The sequence below is a fragment of the Leptonotus elevatus genome, chromosome 17 (assembly GCF_054856555.1).
Source record: "Leptonotus elevatus isolate MCC_2025b chromosome 17, RoL_Lele_1.0, whole genome shotgun sequence".
Lineage (NCBI taxonomy): Eukaryota > Metazoa > Chordata > Actinopteri > Syngnathiformes > Syngnathidae > Leptonotus > Leptonotus elevatus.
The window spans coordinates 10,688,677-10,709,226 of record NC_141255.1 but is presented as its reverse complement, the minus strand read 5'-3'; the positions used below and the strand labels follow the sequence as shown (position 1 = coordinate 10,709,226).

Genomic DNA, 20,550 nt, shown 5'->3' with positions numbered 1-20,550 from the left:
CCTGAGCGGCAGCGAGGAAGCCGGAGCCGAAAGGAACAGGCGACTGCTTCCGAAAAGAGGTGTTGGGAATAAGGAAGGAGATATGAGCCTCCATCCAGCAAGCAGTTAGCCACAGATCAGCCGTGGGGGACAGTTAATCGATGAGGCTGTCGTCCGGCCTCATCATCTAGCCAGAGCTGGCCCAATTTCCCCCTGATGAGCTGGAGGCCACAGTCTGGGGAGGCTGGAGGAAGGTTAGAGCAGAGAGGAGCCGGATGGGTGACAGTGCAGGCGAAGGTCAGTGCTGATAAGGGTGTGGGGTGTGGGGTGGGGGGTGGTGGGGGGGGGGGATCTCCATACTTGAGCCTTGCAAGGAGAGACTGACGCCAATTGGGTTCCGCGCAGCAAAGCTCAGCCACGGGTGCCTTGTATGTCATGAGTCAGGCTTGTTAGACAGGGGCCTAATAGGCAATAAGGGACATAGTTGTCACTTTGTGTATGATTGGTGTCGAGAACTGGGAGCCTGTACGGGGAGAACTGCTGGAGAACACAACCGTGCTTCCTCATACTGATCTACGAGAGGGGAGAAATGATCACGACACGTTGAAATATACAAGTAAGGATTTTCCACACTCATTTACAGCCAATCCCACCCACAAACAATAAGCACAATGATTAGATGATATGATACAATAAAGGGAGTATTAGTAGAAGAAGAAATGGAAGAAATTCTAAGAGTATGATCTCTTGAACTCGCCAGGTACGGTCTTCCTAAGAACGTACTTGGGAGTATTTTTGTACTTTGTGTACTTCCTCCAGAATCTGATATATGCATCCTTGGTTTAAGCTAGCAGGCTTTTTTTTTATTATTATTATATATAATAATGTATAAGGGATAACGGAGGAACGCTGAACCCTTAGGTTAGAAAGGCAGTCGAGATACTTCGTATCTGGAAAATTATGAAGTACCGTGGAGACACGGTTTACATAATTTGGCATATTCGTCACTTTCCAGAAGCTAGGCTAGTTCTTAGCTTAGCGGGTAACATTGCTGACTTGGCAATCACGTCATCGAAATGCTCAACATAACCAGCGTTCAGCTTCAGATAGCTTCCTAAGTGGCTATTTTTCAGTTTCACATCAAATTCACGGAATCTGTAGCTCAGCACAACTCGTCAATCATACATGAAAGGATTTAGAGACATTCAACAGTTGAGCCTTTGGGGAAATGCTAACACCCTACCTGATCACCAAAGGGTGTACCTGGCACATACTTGTAAACACACAAATAAGAATTTTCTTCTGAATAATGACAAAACGGTATGATTTAGGAGTAACTTTTCTTTTTATAGAGAATGTGTTCACTTTCAGGTGCTCAAAAGGATTTGGAAAATGGACGTGAATGTGAATGCAACAAACTGAAAAGCCTAATGTCATACACTGCAATTAAGAGGCACCTTAAAACAAAGGTGAAAACCACTGGCAACATCCTGGTGCAGGGAATGCTGGATGGCAAGAGAAACATGTCGAGAAGGAAGGGAAGAGCTCATGTTGGGGTCCAAATGATTTCCAAGGACGTACTCTGCTCACATTCACTCCAATGTTCCAAAAGTGATAGAACCACACTTCACAGTCGATGACTAATGGCCCGGAACATACTGCGAAAACAAGGCAAATTCTATGATTGTCCTTGTGCTGTCTGGTGACAACGGAGACATGCGGTCCCATTCATAAGCCCGAGTATTTGTGAACACTAACTACATGTGGCGCAGCTCACTTTTTCCTCCCGGTTTCCTCATTTGAGTGGAAAAAGAGACTACTCTAGTTAACGCGCGCCTCCGGGGCATATAGCTGGCATCGCAATGCATCTTTTAAGTGTGCGCCTGTGGAAGCCATTTTTCCCCCCTCTTCCCCCCCTACAACAAGAGGTCTCTAAAGACTCATTAGTCACACTCACCTCTCGGTAAAGAAAGGGAAGAAAGTGAAAAGGAGAAATGAAGAAAGCGTCAGAGGACGATGACTGCATGCACAGTAAGCATCTGTAAGACTACAGACCATAATATGAATACAACTAGGTGTAGAATTGTATTAATGATGTCAAAGGACTCTTTTAATGAGCCTCATTAGTAAAGGCTGATAATACTGTATGATGAGCAAATTACGCTTTAAGTAGTTTAGATTATTTATTTATTTTACTGGGTTTTGAAGTTTCATTGCATCCTAGTGATAAATCTTGTACCTCTTCTCTATAAAGTGTAGCTTGTTGTATTCCAATACTCCTCAAAGGCTAATGCGTAGTTGGTACAATACAATAATTGGCTATTATTCATATTTGAAGTTGCAGTAACAGCAAACCACTTTCCAAGCCTGACCTAAGAGAACCACATATAGAAAATACACTTGGCTATTGTTTGTTCCAGCAACTGGAAATAGTCGGGGGCGGCAAAACGTCCTTTATTAGACACGCCTGTGATGGGCCCAAGTGTAATATCCTCATCAAAATTGGCGCACAGATGTCACATATGCTGTTGACATTTCACCGAGCAGAAACAATTTGTCTGTGTGAAATAGGGGAGCGGAAACGAGCACGGGGAGGTGAAAAGGGGGAGAAACAATTTGACTGGAGGAGAGAAGGAGTGCAAAAAAAAAAAAAAACACGTTGACATGAGGTCATTATTGGAGTGGACACAGAGCAAGCAGAAAAATAATAGAGTTTAGAGGCGTTTATTTTCAAATAGCAATATGTAGAAATTGGACCTAAGGCGGTAAATAAATCGGTGCGTTCTTTCTGCGCTTATCGTGTGTGGTGTACTCAAGACACATGTAACAATATCTCCACCGACAATTTGTTTCAAGTCACACAGTCAATTGCGCTGCCATACACTGTCTACGTCAGGATTTGCACTCGGAAATATTCAACAGGTTCAACATTTACCGTTGTCAGCCCCGACCGTTTTCAAGTAGATCGTGGAGGAAACGTTACTCTAAACACATCCCACACCACAGGAAGTCAGTCCGGATTACTTTTCGAAGCACTTTACTTTGGAGCCAACCAGTCCTCTCTCAAATGTCTCCACTTGGTTCAAAATGCTGCTACTCACCTCTGAACTGGAACGCGTAAGAGGGAGCAGATGGTAACGGCCATTTTGATTCCGCCACTGGCTGCTTGTGCACTTGAGAGTTCATTTGCAGATTCTGATATTTGTTTTCAAATCTCTCAATTCTTTTTTTTTAATCTCTGAGCTGCTCCATCCCTAAACTCGTGCCCGGTGCCTCGGGTCATCTATCCATAAGTCTCCTTCGAGGTACCAAAGTCAGGAAAAATTCACACTCACACAGACTTTGATGGCTCAAATGTGGTCCACCTGTCGGTATGTGTGTTCCCCGCTTAACACTAGAACTGCACTGGGCTGGTGCTCTAGTTAATAACAAGGGAAATTAAGTTGTCATCAATGCAATCCAATTTCATCAACTTTCATGCCTGTAGTGGTCAATAAGGTGTAATTTCAAATAAGATCAGTTCTGATCACAGAGCTTCCTAGAATGTTTTCCTAAGTAATTATAATCCCTTCCTCGGAGCATGCCTTTTTCCTACTTTCCCAAAAGGCCCCGGTCTCACCTTTTACGTTCTATCTGTTAATTGGTCCCAAACGGATGTAACAAATCATGCTCTCAATCTGCCCTCCAGCGCAGAATAAACACAACGAGCATGTCAGGTACACGAGCTACCACGCAGCTTCCAGCTATGAATTCTGTATTCTTAGTATCCGTTGAAAGTCAAACAAGAGGAGAAACTGCCCCCCCACCCCTCCCCAAACTCACCCCGTAGCCTCTGGTTAAACACTAGCACCGGCGTTCGCCGACCTTGTCCAACCTGTTGGGAGATAAGCGACCCTCAGGACAATTCAGCAAGAGTTGCCTCTCGTTCGACATAATCTCCGTTTGGCGCTGTGCTGAAAGGTCAAAAATAACCGTATACCCCCACTTGTGAGGATGTGGCTACCGGGGATGTTCAAAGTTTGGTAACATCTTCAGGTGGAAGGGAACTGAACAAATGCGCTCCCCAAGTTGTTAAATTTCCTTCACGATTTGCAGCTGAAGGGGTTTGGCACAATGCTAGCTCCCAAAGACGAGCTAGCGCCGTAGCCTTTGCTAGCCTACAGTTTGGTGTTAATGACGCAACTTCTGCCTTTTCACCGCTCTTCTCCTCTCATGTCGCGCAGGTTTTGCGTGGGAGACAAGTTCTTCCTGAAGAACAACATGATCCTGTGCCAGACGGACTACGAAGAGGGCCTGATGAAGGAAGGCTACGCTCCCCAGGTCCGCTGACCCTCGTAAGAGGGGGGCAGGGGGGCCAAAAGCAGGAGGAAGACAGAGGAGTAGGAGAAGACTGATGGAAAGCTTGCAATCACACAACAAAAAGCACTACCGCTTGCTGTCCAGCTCCTGCCCCCCACCCCCACCCCTCCACCCCCCACGTGTACATAATGAAGCCTCATCTGGAAGGGGAGGTACTCGACTGTACAGAATAGCCATAGAGACTGCGACATAGCAGGCAGCGGCGCCGGAAGCGGACTCTTAAGTAAAATAACGTTTTGTTTGTTTGTGACTGACAAGTGCTGCCTCTCTTTACTCTTGGCAAACAAAAACACTGGCCTCAGAACAACCCAAAGCAAGTTGTTGGACAGATATTTACATGTGTCACCTTTTATGACAAGGACTGCGCGGTCCAACTACTTGAATCTAAAACACGCAGAGGTATTGTCAATCAGTGTATCTTTGGGATAAACACCTTTTTACTGGATGTTGTAAAGTGTAAACAGATGAGATTGGAAAAAAAATAATTTAATACGTGTGGGTGTGCGTGTGTGCGTGTGTGTGAGAGTGCGTGTAAATCGCTCTTCGTTTTTTGAGGAGTTTTTCTCATGCAGTCTTGGTTTGATCTGTCAGTCTCTCACAAAGAGTCAACCTCAACATCAGGTTGATTGCTATGTCATATTTTTCAATGTTTTCCCTTTTACCGATAATACGATTGATTAACAGTTCTGCAATCCCACAAACATTTTTTTTACGAGTGGAACGCGATAGGCCATGTTAATTTTGTCCATATCAGGGGTCACTCACTCCGGTACTCGAGAGTCCCTGTCCTGCACGTTTCAGATGTTTCCCGCCAACACACCAGATTGAAATGATCAGGATTGTTATCAGGCTCCTGCAGAGTTTTCATGATGAGCTGATCATTTGAATCAGGTGCGTTGGAGATGGGAAACATCTAAAACATGTAGGATAAGCAAGTGCCCTCGAGGACAGAAGATGGTGAACCCCAACCCTCCTCACTTTAATCGTCGTCACCTGGCAGGGTAGGTGGGGGGGGTCAGTAATACAGGCCAAAATCCAGATGTGATGTCAGGGGTTAAAGAAGAAGTTATTAAATGTTGATGATCTAGAACTGAGGTGTCAAGATAGTGGCCCTCGAGGACCGGATTTTGACACCTGTGATCTATAACTACATCTTCAATGGAACAGTCGCCTGCCCGGAAGCAGAATGGCGTGAAACAACAACAGCAAAAATTGAAATCCTCCATTTTGTGCCGACCACGACAAATCGCCTTTTGCACAGTTGTTTGAATTTAACAGCAAATAGTAATGATAATGGGACACAGCCTTATGGACAAGAGCAACGTGTTGATTTTCAAAAGTGTAGGAAATCAAGCTGCCCACTAGAGAACAAACTGTGGACTGAATTGAGATTTTTGTTTGTTTGTTCTTTATTTTTTTCTCAAACTGCTATGCCTCACACAGAAAATAACTGGACGAGATCGAGTCTTGATTCAATTCCTTAAATCCTCTTTTACTTCAAGCAGCATTTGACCATCCGGTTTTGAAGTCTTTTTTTTTTTTTATGGAAATTATATTTATTAAACTTTGCATTGAGAAGCTGAAGATACGCTCATGGAGGCTGGTTGTACAGGTGTATGAAATGACCTTGAAGGGTTTGGTCAACTTTCAGTCGATTATTTATTGAAGCAGTTCTCGTCCTGAATTTGGCTCGTTTCAACACGCTGATACTTTGAATGCAATCGATGGCGGATTCGCGACTCCGCTCGCCACTCGCGGCCTCATCATCTTGACACTCCTCGTCCTGCGTAAACTGTCCAGCTGCACTCAGCGTTCATCCTTGACTTCAAAATGTCATCTGTAAAATGTAGGTGTACATAAAAAAAAAAAAAAAGAGTATTTCCTTTTGCTTGCCTATTGTGCAATTCTTTCCTTTTTATGTGTCATCCAGCATGAGATGTTTATTTTTAGGACAACGCTTGTAAATACTGTAATTGTAATAATTTTAAGCACAAATGTAATACAGTTTTATTGTGTTACGCTGAGTTTGGTGTCTTCTTTCTGTCATTTCGTTTAGGCGGCAAAACGAGCGTGAGCTCAACCAGTTGACAGGAGATATTCGTTTCTGAAGATAGGTTTACACTTTCAAAGCCGTTTTGGAAGGCCCTGTGTTTGCTGGAGCTGCTAAGGTTAAGTATCTAGCTCAAGGGCACAGCATTAGATGCAAACCAGCCATCAGAAAAAAAGCTGCTTTCTCTGTCTATTACCCTAACCAACGGAGCATGTTGCAGCTTATGATATATGACTGATTTGAAGTGCAATAATTTCCTCGGTTTGTTGTCTCTGCTGCTTGGGGGTGGGTGGGGGGGGGGGGGGGTTGGGTGGGGGGACCCATTTCAGCCTTGCTTAGATGGAAGGAACCCAATGAAATCTCAGAGTAAAGATGCTTGGTTGCAGAAGTCCAAATCCCCCCATTTAGATGCACGGTGTAAAAAGTCTGCACACCCCTGTTAAAAATGCCGTTTTTTGTGATCCAAGATCACACTAAGATCAATCATATGAAAACTTTTTTTCCACCATTAATGTAATCTATAATACAACTCAAGTGAGGGAAGAAAATATTTGGGAGAAATGAGATCATTGCATAAGTGTGCACACCCTCTAAAAACAGTCACATTCAAACTCATGATTAACCACAAAGCTGTTCGAGTAGGCTTCTCTTGACATGTCTTTGCTTTCTAGCAGAAGCCTGAAGGTTTTGGGGGGCGGAAGGTAACACAAGGCACTTGATGGCATGTGTGTGCTGACTCCCATTCTACATGAGTTTGAATGTGATTGGTTAATTCTGAGCACAGTTATAAGAGGGCGCTTCATCCTTCAAAAATATTTCCTCAAAAATATTTATATTCATTTATTTATTTATAGGTCGCATTCATTGATCTTGCTTTTTAATCATTTATATCCCAAAACAAAACAACTGCATTTAATTAAATAGGGTTGTACAAAGTTTTTTTGCCACCGCATTTCTGAAGAAATCCATCTGTTTTTGCAGTTGCAAAACACAAAGCAAACAAATATATTTTCTATTTCGGTCCCATTACGTGTCAAGCGTGGAACATGAGGAAACGGAACGCTTCATTTATACTTTGCCGTCAGCAGCCTTGAAGATGGAGTCGAGTGATCTCCTCGTGCGTGGGGTTTATTTCGACTAATTACCTGGATTTCAATTTGGAATCATCTGGAATGTTGAGGTAAAACATTTGGATTAAAGTTATTGCACTAATTAGCAAGGTGCTTCCAAAGTGCCCTGTGTAGTTTTGGTGAAAGCGATGCTTCCATCACATTACAGAGGATAATATCCAGCCCAATTAAGCTAATTGAATTTCCTTATCCAGAGACACGGGGAAAAAAAGAGGGAACGTCTTTGATTAGGCTCAAGCTGTTGAAAGTCCTTTAGTAGATGAAAACACTCGAGTCGATGGGAGATTACAGCCAAGCGAAATTAAAAGAAAGTGTAGCAACCGCGGGGAGGATTCGCACTAATGGCAGACATGTGTCATGTGTTATTTTGCCTCGGCTGTTCCGGGAGTCAGATGTTAGCCCTCCCCCACCCCCCCGCCCCCATCTCACCGAATCCTACCGCTGATAGCCTGGCATCATTAGCGCCGTGTTGTCTTTTGTGACAGGGATGATACATTGCAACGTGATGGCCATTTGTGCCATTACAAGACGTGCGCTTGAATAAAGGAGGAGTTTGTGTGGAAACAACACACACTCGCTTTGTCATGTATGTTTTTGCCCGGCAGATAAATAGAATAGCGTAACCGTGTGGTTTTTGTCACACCAATTGATTTATGTCCTTACCTTTTTACATGTGGGGAAGCATGCAGCGAATGCTTACAGTGGCTGGGCTAATGCAATATGCACTCGAAAAACACTGCAAAATTAAATTAAATTGTAACCACAAAAAAAAAACAATGAAATAATGTTTTTTTTTTTTAGCTTTCCAAATACAGGGTGACACAAAAAAAAACGGGAACTTTTTAACAATCCAATAAAACCAAAAGTGGTGGAAGTACAATATTTTATGCATAGTAATTGAAACCTTAGAACATGCCATTTGCAATCAAACAATGATCCCAGCTATCCCAGCTGAGATCTTGCTGCGGTCAACAGATTTCAGTGGATTTGTAAAGGAAGATGTCATCTATCTACATGACGTAATAAAAAAAAAAGATTCCAACATTTTTTTCTTACATGGCATGTTTTATGAATACAATATTTTGGTTCCCTTCACTCTTGGTTTTATTGGATTGTTAAAAAAAAATCCAGATTTGTTTGTGTCACCCTGGACAATATACCTCACCTGTGGGCACAATTGACAGTATATAAAGGCAAAAGCATGTTCTTCCAAAACTTTTTTATCTTAGCCAAAATAAATAAATAAATAAAAACGTATTTGAAAATTTGCCAGATTCTCATTCGTTTCTCATTCGTTCCGTGTCAAATATTTGTGACTAGTGTGTACGGCATCCATTCCAAAAGGAATTACCCAGAAAGGGAACTTTTAATATTGAATTAGCTAATGTGTTTTTCACACATGTGTTCTAAGCATAAACAGATAAAGGCCTCACAAAAGTCTTATCCTCATACTTGGGATTTTATGTAGCTGGCTGAATTTACACACGCTATTCGTTTTTAGTCAACAAGTAATTCACTGATCAGTCTCTTGAAGCAAAACATGCAAAAGAGCCCGTTATTCACATACACACTGTCAAAAAATAAAAACGCTTACTAAGGACCAACTCCAAATTGTTTTACGCCCTCTCACTTACTTTCAAGCTTAGTTTACGAGCACGGTCCGCAGTGGATTGAGTCGGAGCTGCCATGGCATATATTGTAGGCCACCAGGGCTACCCTGTTTCCCGCAACAACAAAAAAAAGAGAGAGAGAGAAATGAGCCACATGCTGCTTCACCAAGTCTCAATGTCTTTTGGGATGGATTGCATTAACTTTCTGGAATACGGATTGATGAATAATTACTGTCTAAAGGTTGCCAGCATGAGTAAGTTTCTTTAACACAAAGTTTTATATGACCAAATTACTACTCTATAGGGTTTAATTGTGGTATGGAAAGTTACAATGTGATCAGGTAATCATGTTTTTTATGTCGACTTGGAAAACTGTTGCTCATTACTCAATTTCTGAAAGGAGTGATTTGCGTAACAAGTTATGAATTATCAAACACTCAGCTCACGGGGTCCTTCTGAAAACATGCACCCAGCCCCCCTTGCCACAGCAAAAAAAAAAAAGGGGGGGGGGGGAATGAGATGGAACCTTGAGAAAAGTAAAAAACGTTTAAAGAACTGTGCCACGTCGCTCACAGCCAAAGTGAGCTGCTTGAGCACAAAGAAAAACACGAACTCTCCCACATCCGAATCTACAGTCATTAAGAGCGTTTAGAAAAAGTATTAGCTGCCAGGCTGTGTATCGTTAGCGTCTTCATCCCTGTGTTAATGCTGACCCTGAAGTTAGTGCTGCTCTCCTTTGCCAAACGGCTCCAGGGGCAAAAATAATGATCTTTACAGACATGCCAATGCTATCTGGACCAGATAACGCTGCTTTAATGACTCCTTATCCTTTGGCCCTTTCAAGGATATGGGCGCCCTGGCAAATAAATTCCAGTTGTTGGGTCATTAGCTCTTTATTGCGCTGATAATGGATTTTGTATTTTTGGGTCTGATTTGAGTGTAAGACCCGAGCAAATTTGACTCTTTGAACAATTAGTCAGCTCCCAGGAAGAGTACACAGAACAATGATGATTTGTTCTGAGTTGAAATAAAAATAGAATTGTCTCGACCGCAAGCTTGTTGAGGCTGTTTTGATTTCATGCAATGACTAATAATTTCTCTGGAAGATAAGAAAAAGAAAAAAGAGAAAAAAAAGCCTTTATTTCCAAAGTGTGATTCAAAACACTACAGGGGATTATTTTTTTTAAATGTATGCTAATACAGTATATAGGTAGTTCATGGTCAGTGATGTCTTTGCACAAGCGCCATTCATGCAATAATGTACTGACATCATTAAAATAATGTAAATAATTAAATTCCGTTTTTCTCCCCACTTCTGTGGGCATTGTGCTGCTCCTTAAGAAGTGCGCGTTTTAGCCACCCGCTGGCAATATAATAGACAGATACATGGAGACGGTCACTCTCCACTAAGCATGCAGTAACATCAGTCATTCTTTGCAGAAGAAAAATAATATAGATCAGTCTATGTATATTTTGAATCACAAAATCTCAATGCACATTTATAGTACAGTAAGTCAATGGGCTGGTTCCATTGTTAAACCCACTGCAGACCGTGCTTTCATTTTAAGTTAATCCTCTGTGATATTTGCATTTGTTCTATTGTTTAAACCTTTCATAATCATGCAAATACCCATGTAATAACATTGGGGATTAGTGAAGGTTAGGGCAATTAAAACCTTTAATATGGAGTCACAACCTTACCCGGTAGAGTATTGACAATCGGGATGGAAAGAACGTCAGCGAGACACGCAATTAGCACCTCATTGATTGCATTAATGTCCCATCACAAATCTGACCCCGTCAACTGATCTGCCGCATGCCCATTGGGATTCATCGCAGCGTTTGGGTTTGTGAACTGGGTTCTTTTGAAGTGGTGGGATAACTCCTACCAGATGCCTGTTTAGGACCCCGTCGTCTAGGAGGTCAGCCATGCAAGGTAAATCACAGCAATCCGCCATCCCACGCAAACACTCACCTGACCAGCAAAAGTGATTTAAAGTATTAAAAAGATTGCAGTGCTTACGTGGTTTAGTGGTCACAAATACAGTTAATTAAACAGGCCCGCACTCCCCCAAAGCTTTCCAGGCATGCAATAGTTTGGAGGTTTGTAGAATCATCATCTACAGATTTATGCCAGCAGAGGGCACCTATGAATCTCTTCATGGACACATATTGAGCAGTTATGTGGCATTATTGGAGCCTGTTGGAGACGCTGACTGATCCAGACTGCAAATGAATGGAGCAAATTTAGCCATATACCCCCCCCCCCCCCCACTCCAAATAAAACGTGAGACCATAATGATTCAACTGCGAGTGCAGGTGGGCAGGCACTCCAGAGACTCAGCTATTCAAATACAAACAATTAAAAAGTCCATTTTCCATAATGTCTCCTTTAAGGGCTCGTGTCTTCATCACAAACATCATGTCAAGCTGTTTAATGCCACTCCCAATGGAAGTTTACTGTCAAAATTAATTAAATTAAATAACACGTGTATTCAACTTTTTTTTTCTTTTTTTTTTTATCGCCTAGCTTAATGCTAACATTTAATGAGAAACGAGGGTAGCCAGATGTCCCGGATTAACCAGAGTTTGACACCTACGGTTTACGCAGGTTTCACCAATTCCGGTCCTCAAGGTCCTGCAGGTTTTTGATGTTTCCTTTCTCCAACACAGCTGATACTAAAGATCAGGATAATTATCAGGCATGCTGATGAGCAGATTATATGAATCAGGTGTGGTAGTGGGCGGAAACAACTAAAACCTGCAGGACTCCGGACCTCGAGGACTGGAATTGGTGAACCCTGGTTTAGAGGGATGTCTATAAAGGGATCATGACTGTTGGAAAATACAAAGCAGTGGTGATAGCAGAAGAAGCTAAGCTAACTGTTACCGATGCTACCGTAACTCTTAATGTTTCTCTTAATTTTCCTTATGGTGAATGAATTAATGAGTTGGAGCACACATTGAACGTTCACCATAAGCCGTTGCACACTTGAGATTGCTTGAACAAGGTTAACATCTATTATTGTCAGTCTGTCTTCTAAACATAGCCCACACCAGAGAATTGTGCATTTGTTGACTTATGCGGGTCTGTGAAATGCTCAAATTCAGCCTGACTGGCTTTTAAAATCATATTAGAAGATCGGAAAGCCCTCAAAAAAGCGCCTGAATAGAATCACTTGGAAAAAAAACTAAGTCATTTCACAAAGGCTGTCGCATTGCATGCTTGGGCCGCCACAAACAGCAACGCCAAAGTCGATGCAGCCATTTTTCAAACACTCACTTGTTCACTCAGATATTAATTATGCTGAAAAATGGGTTTAGTGATCCAAATCAAACTTCTAGCCAGGTCATGCTGTTTTGGAAATGAAGCAGGGGTGGGAGTCTTTCTTTTTTTCTCAGTTCGTAATGGAGATCTGTGTAATTTTGTTTGTTTTCCTCCTGGTTCACGAGCGCTACGGCAATCCCACCCTCCCATCCCTCATGGCTGTTGATGCCGACCCTGTGTGTTTATGAAGCACTGTTTCCGTATGACCTAATCTCAAACAAATTGGAAAGATGATTGTCATCTGCGGGGGGTATAGGAGCCGCCTTATTTCCAACAATAACCTTCAGAAAACCTTTCAGGATGAAAAAGGCAGTGGGGGGGCGGGGGGCGCTTCAGATTATTGAAAAGGCAATTTTCCCACCTAGCTCGTTTGGTTAGATGCAATGAAACGTCTTATTTTGTTGTGGGGAAATGGTGGAAGAGACTCAAAAGGCGACTCTCTCTCTCTCTCTCTCTACCTCTCTGCAGAGGATGAGTGTAATCAAACAGGGCAGATGGAGGATCTGAAGAACTTTTGAGTATCGGCATTAAGAAGTGCGAAAAAATATAGAAAGCGATATCTTATCATGCAAAATTTGTGTGAAATTTTATGAGTTATGTCTCCATGGTAGCCTCGAGCCATTCTTCATTTTGCATTCTTGTCCGTTCCTACGTTCTTGTGATGTTGTGAAACGTCATCAGTCGCGGGCCCAAGTACTGTTCCAATTGAAAGTACAAACAAACCAAGAACGCACCGAATAGCCGGATGTTGTTCATGTCATCGGGCCTACATCAAGGATGCATCGTTTGGATACTTGTAAAGGCTTCGCTACGAAAATATCCCAAAAGCATTTCATGCTTGCAATCACGGAAATACACAGAGGTGGGAGCGTCAATGTCGATTCGGCAATATTTCAAGACGAACCATTGCCTTAATTATTGGTAAATAACCGCCACTATTTGGGCGCAGTCTATCAATTGTCAGTCAGCCCAAAAACATTTATGCTAAATGACATTTTGTCACCACTGTTTTCCGCTTGACATACTATACCTTTCTTCACTAATGTCTTAAAGTATGTGTGCACAATCATTACTTCCCCTTTTTACAAAGAGACTCTCGCTCTTAGGAAGTACCTTCTCATGTACGTTCTTAGGAGTTCATGAGACCATACGCTGTGATCGTATTGAGAAATGACCAATGTTATTTTGGAACCAATGAAAGCACACCGTTAAGTATCATAAAAATGATTATTCATTTGAAATGAATGCAAAATAACGGTTTGAAAATGTGTTATTGACATCTTCACAACAGGGTCGGAAAGTGTTTTATTGTGAGTTCAAGTGCAGTGATGGCTTGTGGGAAGAAGCTATCTCTGTGTCTTATTCATCCTCGCCTTGGCCGACTGGTTGCGTCTGCCAGAGGGCAGCAGGTCAAAGAGTTGGTAAGCAGGGCGGGTGTTGTCACCTGCGATGGCCTCGGCCGATGATCCTCAACACTCTCTTGACCACCCTGTGGAGCCTTTTCCTTTTTGCCTCAGAGCAGTTGGAGAACCACACTGTGATTCAGTTTGTCAGAATGGTCAGACGGTGGAAGGTCACAAACAGCTTCTGGCAGATGTTGTTTTTCTTGGACGTCCTCAGGAGGTGCAGACCAGGAGAGGTTACCAAAGATCATGGTTCCCAGGAAGGTGGAGTCCAAGGTGATCTTTTTTGACTTTGTGGTGTTCTGAGGTAGGGATGTTAGCTGAGCACCAGTCAGATACATTTCCTGATGGTGTTAGAGTTGGTGGTGTGGAGTGCTTTGTGGGGAGTCAGTGCTCAGTGTCCGAGACGCGGCGTGGCGGGGACTGAGTTTGACGGACTGAAGTTGGCTGAAAAGAAAAGTCCTTAATCTAGTAGAAGAGTGGGGGAGAGTCCCAACTCAGACAACTTTCTGAGCTCAGTTACCAAATGCTTTTTGATGGTTGTTCAAAAAGAAAAGGGGATGTCGCACAACTGGTATAAAAACATAATTTGATATATTATCTTGTTTTTGTAGAGCAGGGTTCACCAATTCCGGTCCTCGAGGCCCGAACCCTGTTATACTGTAGAGTATTCAGCTGTAATAAATATATAAGTTGAAAAGGGTTTGCAAATCATTATATTCTGCTTTTAAGTACGTTTTACACAACGTCTGAACTTAATTGGAATTAGGGTTTGCAACAACCCTGTCAGAGCAGGTTACAGTGAAAGGAATGAATCACCATCGGGAATGTATTTATATACATCAAACTAAGTGATAATGTGATTGAAATTCATATCTCCAACTGTGAAATTAAAGTGGCGATTATGCAAAAAAACAACAACCTGAGGTCAGAAATTGAGATGACTCGCAATGTAAATAAATAGGAAAGTGACATTTTATCTCCCCAATGTGATTGTCGATCAGAAAAAAAGAAATTGGTTTGAATTTATATCAAGTTTCTCTCATCTTTATTTTTATGTATTAAACTGACATATTGATTGTATTTAAGGGTATCCGCGTATGAATGCTGTGATCCAAATCGGGGAAAAGTCCTAACCCAAAACACATTCTGAATGTAATACTCTCCTCTGTGATCCGCGTGAACCTAAAACAATTATAAAGCTTGCAGAACACAAGGTCACGGTCTCTCTCCCAATCAGCTCCCATGTAGCATCACACAACAGCCATAACTCTCGTCATTAACTCGCCGCGCACGTCTCACCCTGCCAACTGCGGCCCTGCAAGCCCTCACTACTGACTTACGGTTATTAAGGAGGCTGTAGACTAAGGTGACGCTAACAACAACAGTGAGCTCCACAAATGTGCAGACCATGCTGTAATTGCGCACTGGAAGTGCACAGGGTTTGGCTTGATAAGGACGCCGGGCCTCCATCCTAATGGGTACTCTGGAGACTCTCAGGCAGGAGCGCCTGCTGCCAATCCAGTGCTGACCAACTGACAACGCGCGGGGATCTTGATGGGGCCGCGGCCTCGCTGTAATTACTGCTCACCATCCCGTTACGGAACCTGACACTGCTAATTCTCCGCCAAAGTATAGACTTAAAGGCCAAGGTGGACCACGGAGTATCTTCGGAAAGTCATGAATATAACAAAACACGTCACAATGTGGGGCTTATTAGAGAAGGAAACACCAGAAACCTCTTCTAAGATCGCGTTTTATAGTTTCAAGCTACAATCGTGTCAAGTTTCTGACTAGACTGGCAGCTTGAGGAAAATAAAGAAAATAGATATGTAGTTTTAAATCTGCATGGGAAAGACAAAATGAGATCAAGGCAAGGCCCGTGTTGTTTTTATTCTGTCTTTGTTTTTGGAGGGTTTGGGAGTGGAATTGTTATTTTTTTTATCAACAAACTTCATGTCCCCACCACTCTGTGTATTTGTTTTGTTGAGATACTGTAATTCTGCATCTGTAAAGTCACAAAAGACTTTCTTTTGGCCGCCTCCGCCACTGAACCCTTGACCGCACTTGCACAATTTGAAAGAACGCGCCCACGTACGAAATGTTCCGTGGTGTAACTCACTCTGGATTGAATATGTGGGCAGAGCGGGAGGGGAACAATATACTGTATGTGCTCTCAGAAGCACAAGAGAGAAGCAGGAGCTGGAGATGGCGAGGCTGCGGTGTTTGTATTTGTCTTTGAAGACGGAACGGAGCGGTTGAGCGGGGAGCGTCTCCGGGGAGCAGCTAGGCTAAAGCCATCGCCAGAGGCTCTACCCCAGGGCCTCCCAGCCGCAAGCACTACTGAGGTATCGGGACTTACCTGGGACCTGCCTGCAGGGACAACAAAGAAACCAAAACAGCGAGCATGAATAATAAATTTTGCACTGGGAGATACTGCTTAACAATAACCCAATGCTACAGGGAGTGAGATTCAACTTTAATTAATATGTTACACAGAACAGCGGATAAGAGTCCGCATTACTGACCGCAAGATGTTGCTATGTGTTATATGCAAACAGTAAGGGTCCAAAAGCAGACTAATGGAATATGGCAGGCTCAAACCTTCCTGTGTACAACTACACTTGCAATGCGATGAATTCTCAGGAATATACAAAACCTTGTAAACACATATACAGACATTTTCATCAACTGTGATGCATTAAAGGTGACCAGACTATTCAGCGTAATTTTCATTGGCAACTGAAAGACAAAACTAACTTTCTTGTAAGGAATAAACTAAAAAGACACCTCCTGGTGTTTCCAAGTGTTTGTGAAAAAATTGCCACTACTCTGGTAAACAGTCGGTAAAAAGGTAAGGGTTGTTTGGCAAATAGTAGTAGTGGTGTTCAATACTACTGGGGTCCATTTCAGAAAGCATGTTCAACAAACTGCAAGTTGACATACACTGAGAGAGGAAAGGCGGCTCATAGAGGAAGGCGGCGTGGGAGAACGTTGCTGCTTAAATGTAGTCCTTTGCAATCACAATAATATTCAACCTGTTGAATGGTAGCTTATTAATTAATTTCATTTCGTTGCAATCCTGCGGGGGAGAAGCACACTTGACTTAAGATGAAATATAAAAACAGTATTTAAACGTTTTTTTTACTAGCTCCTTCAGCAATCCACTCTTGTTAGCCACTCCAGTCCGGGGCTCTGGCTAGCTCCCGCTAGCTGCTCTTGTTAGCTGCTCCGGCAAATTCCGGTTCGCTCGATCTTTCGGTGTGACTTGCCGGGCTTCACAGCAGCCGCCAAGTTGCCGTCGCTCACCGAGATGCTCGTTTGCTCACGCTAAATAAGAATTGGCGGTAGGCTTGATAAAATATGGTCTCTCTGATCCACCGTTGTATGTATGTTCCTGCGTGCATGCTTTTAATGCTATTTTTTCCACCAATAATAAAAGCTGTCTCTTGTTGGAAACAACATTGAATGGTTTTATGTTACTAAAATGATGTATCCGTTTAGACAGCTGCTACAGTGGAACCCCTAATATATGATAAATCCCAATGAAAGAAACTACACCAAGGCTTATTAGGGTTGGCGTAAAAGGGTATTAATTCCCCCTTCCTCAAACTTAATCAGGCAATGGAGAGAGGAAACAAGGGGCTGTAGATAAAAGTGTTAGGAATGGTAATGATGCCAAGTAATGATTTCTGCTGAGGAAATTGGATCCATTGCCACAGGGAAGAGATGGAGAAGAACGACCCGGGGGAAGGCGGAGGTACCCACATCAGCATTTCATGCAGGTGCACCCAAACTCGCTAAAGGAAAGTCCATCATACCATAGGTGGCCTCATTGCCTTGTGGTTCCTGCTTTCTTGTCAGTCTCAAATATCCCCCCCCCCCTCTAGTACCGCCTCTGTATTCACCGCAGACTCCAAGTCAAAATAAACAGCAGATCTGAATGTATAACTTGATAATTACATAGAAAATCATTACAGAGTTAACTTTGGCAGGAGGAAAGGCTAACTGTTCTTATACCGAACCCGTCATTAATAATCAAGAACCGTTATCTAGCCCCGCTGGCTTCCACCCTGTAGTTTGAACACTTACCTGAGATCAGGTCAAGCAGATATTATTCATAAAAGTGACAATATGATCTGCACCCTTTGAAAGACCCAGCCTAGGCAGTTGAAAGAGGAGAAACCGGCATGACTTGACTACCGCTGGTAATGAGTAGATAGTAGTGCTGAATGAGGCAAGGCAAGGCTCTATTAACTTCTCGTTCGTGATCCTGATTGGCTGATCTTTGCAAACGTATAACTGATTCATTTGATCGACTCAATACTCTGCGCAATTGGAAAGTCCAAGGAACTCAGTGAAGATTTAAGAAAGAGAAAGTTGACCACATCATCATTTCAAACGCATGTAAGTTATTTGGATGCGTCAACACTTTTCCCAGGACTGGAGAAAGACCTCAAACTGTCAGCCTCCAATGAATGGAAATTGGTTGGGATGTTCAGAAACAAGCCAGTAACCATCAAGGCTGCCAACCTACCATGAACGGAAAACTACTGGAGCACCAGATGGTGTTTTGTTGAGTGCAAAAAGTGAATGTCTAGAGAAAAGATCACCACAAGGTTAAAATGTATAGTGGATAATGTATTAGTGTATAAATCACTTTACCGCAAAAAGTGATCGTTACTAATGCATTCATATTAAGAGTTATTGAGAGGAAGAAGTTGCAACAGACCTTTTCACGAGGTGTGTCAGAAAAGTTCCAAGACTGGTGTTATGAATAATATTTCTAACCCAAACTATAAGTTTTCAACTACTTGGCTACAAAAAGATCCTATGGATGTATGCCTGAGCATCTGACACTTCCTGACAGGGACTAACTGTTATGGTTTGTCTTTTGTCATGATCTGTGTTTTGTTTGGTTATGGTTTGGTTTTCATTGTCGTGTTTCCTTGTTGTCATTGTGCTCGTCATACCGGTTAAGAGGGTCATCAAACAATTTGGAAGATGTTTTCAGATGCGGAATTCTTTTTGGCAGGGGTGCTCAAGTTCAGTCCTCAAGAGCCCCTATGCAGCCTGTTTTCCATGTTTCCCTCCTGCAAAAAAAAAAAGTGGAAAAGTGTGTACAAATGGGGAAACTTGTAGTTTGGATTACAACTCTCTGTGGCAGCCATTTTGGAAATTTCCTGACACTCCTTGCACTGTATGTTGGCAGACCTCAACAGACAGACTCCCAACATGCTTGGTAATGCGTGGGCAATACGACTCTTCATTTATCCTTCATTGTGTAGACAAGTGACCACCCGCCGCAATTTATTTTGCTAGCAAATATATGTTTCCATCATCATGTTCAAAGAGTGCACAGCGCGTGTAGTAGCTATTATCCTTGCTCTGTTCAATTATTGATTTTGTGAGTTCCGACGGGTGAAAGCCGGTGCGCGCTGCGCCCGCGCCAAATAAATGTGTTTGCGGCGTCACAGACTTCTTCTGAATCTTCGCTGCGCTTGCATCTCAATTTTGCCGGCGGCTTCTGCCGTTTCCCCAGGTGCGCCGTGGCAATCCCGCCCTCTCAGCAGCGGCAGCATCATTGACATCTCCACAGCGCTTGTGGGATGTTGCCTTGACGGATTCCTCCCCACATTCACCCCAATCTGAAATGTCAGAGGGCTGGCAACACCGCTAACACACTGACATCATTCTGCACTTGGTCTTCCTTCACCACGGGGGAGCAGATTTGTCAAAGCCTATTCAGCCTAAAGTCATTTTGAAATGATCACACATGAACTGCTATAATAATATGTTACGTCATCGTTGCAATGAGACGCAGCCCCAGCTGTCATGATGCCGTCAGTTAGGTATTATAAGTCAAGTTTTCAGCCAGAGCAAGTCATTAAAAGGTGGACGATGATGCAATACTACTGAAATAAACATTTGAGACGTAACACAATGAAAATTAAACAGGCCCTAGCACCCGCTTCTTCATGGCAAATCCTTGAATGCTCTGGCCAGATAGTGAAGGCAAACAAAAAAACAAAAAAGGATGTCCAATTGGTAGACTCTAGTGGTTCTTTTTTTTTTTTTTTTTTTTTTTTAAAGAGCTCAGTATTGTTCATTCGGTAATTTCATCATTGCTTTTTATTTTTATTTTTATTTTTTTAAATATATATTTTTTTTTTTTGGTGTGTTTTTTGTGACTCTAGTGGTTCTTAACCTTGTTGGAGGTACTGAACCCCACCAGTTTGCTTCTTTATTGACACCCCCCCCCCCCCCCCCCAAAAAAAAATCAAGACGGTGTAGGTCTCACTAGTGGACAAAATGAACAGGGAGAGTAGCCTTTTCATCAAATCTGGCTCTCTTCACCTTGAATTCAGAAAGCGGTGTGTTCTTGCATTCCGCATCCATGCAGCTTAAAAGGAAGTGTTCCTTAGTTTTGCTCGTTAGCTAGTTGTGCTGGACTAGAATTGCTCAACTTGGCATTGCAAATTGCTGACTCCCATTCCTCAACTCCATTATAGAGCACTTTAAAACAAGCACCACTGTTTTCTTAAGATGGAACCCAGGAGCAGCAGATACAATGAAAACAGCGGGGGCCCCACAGTTGAACCCTGTGGAACACCATACGTAATTCATATTGTAATTATTCGTCCAACCACCTCCTTTATTTGCTCGACATAGTTAGTATGAAGGGATTAAA

General features: G+C 42.7%; 1 protein-coding gene across 3 annotated transcripts in view; it reads left to right on the top strand.

Annotated features, from left to right (window-relative positions):
• The window catches only part of lmo3 (LIM domain only 3), a 40,760-nt gene extending 34,398 nt beyond the window's left edge, over positions 1-6,362 (top strand). For all 3 annotated transcript variants that reach the window (XM_086059691.1, XM_086059692.1, XM_086059693.1), the window contains exon 4: positions 4,203-6,362. In XM_086059691.1, the coding sequence (XP_085915817.1) occupies positions 4,203-4,308 (106 nt within the window). In that variant the 3' untranslated portion in view covers positions 4,309-6,362. The remainder of the gene's footprint in view (positions 1-4,202) is intronic.
• Positions 6,363-20,550: the final 14,188 nt, after the last annotated feature.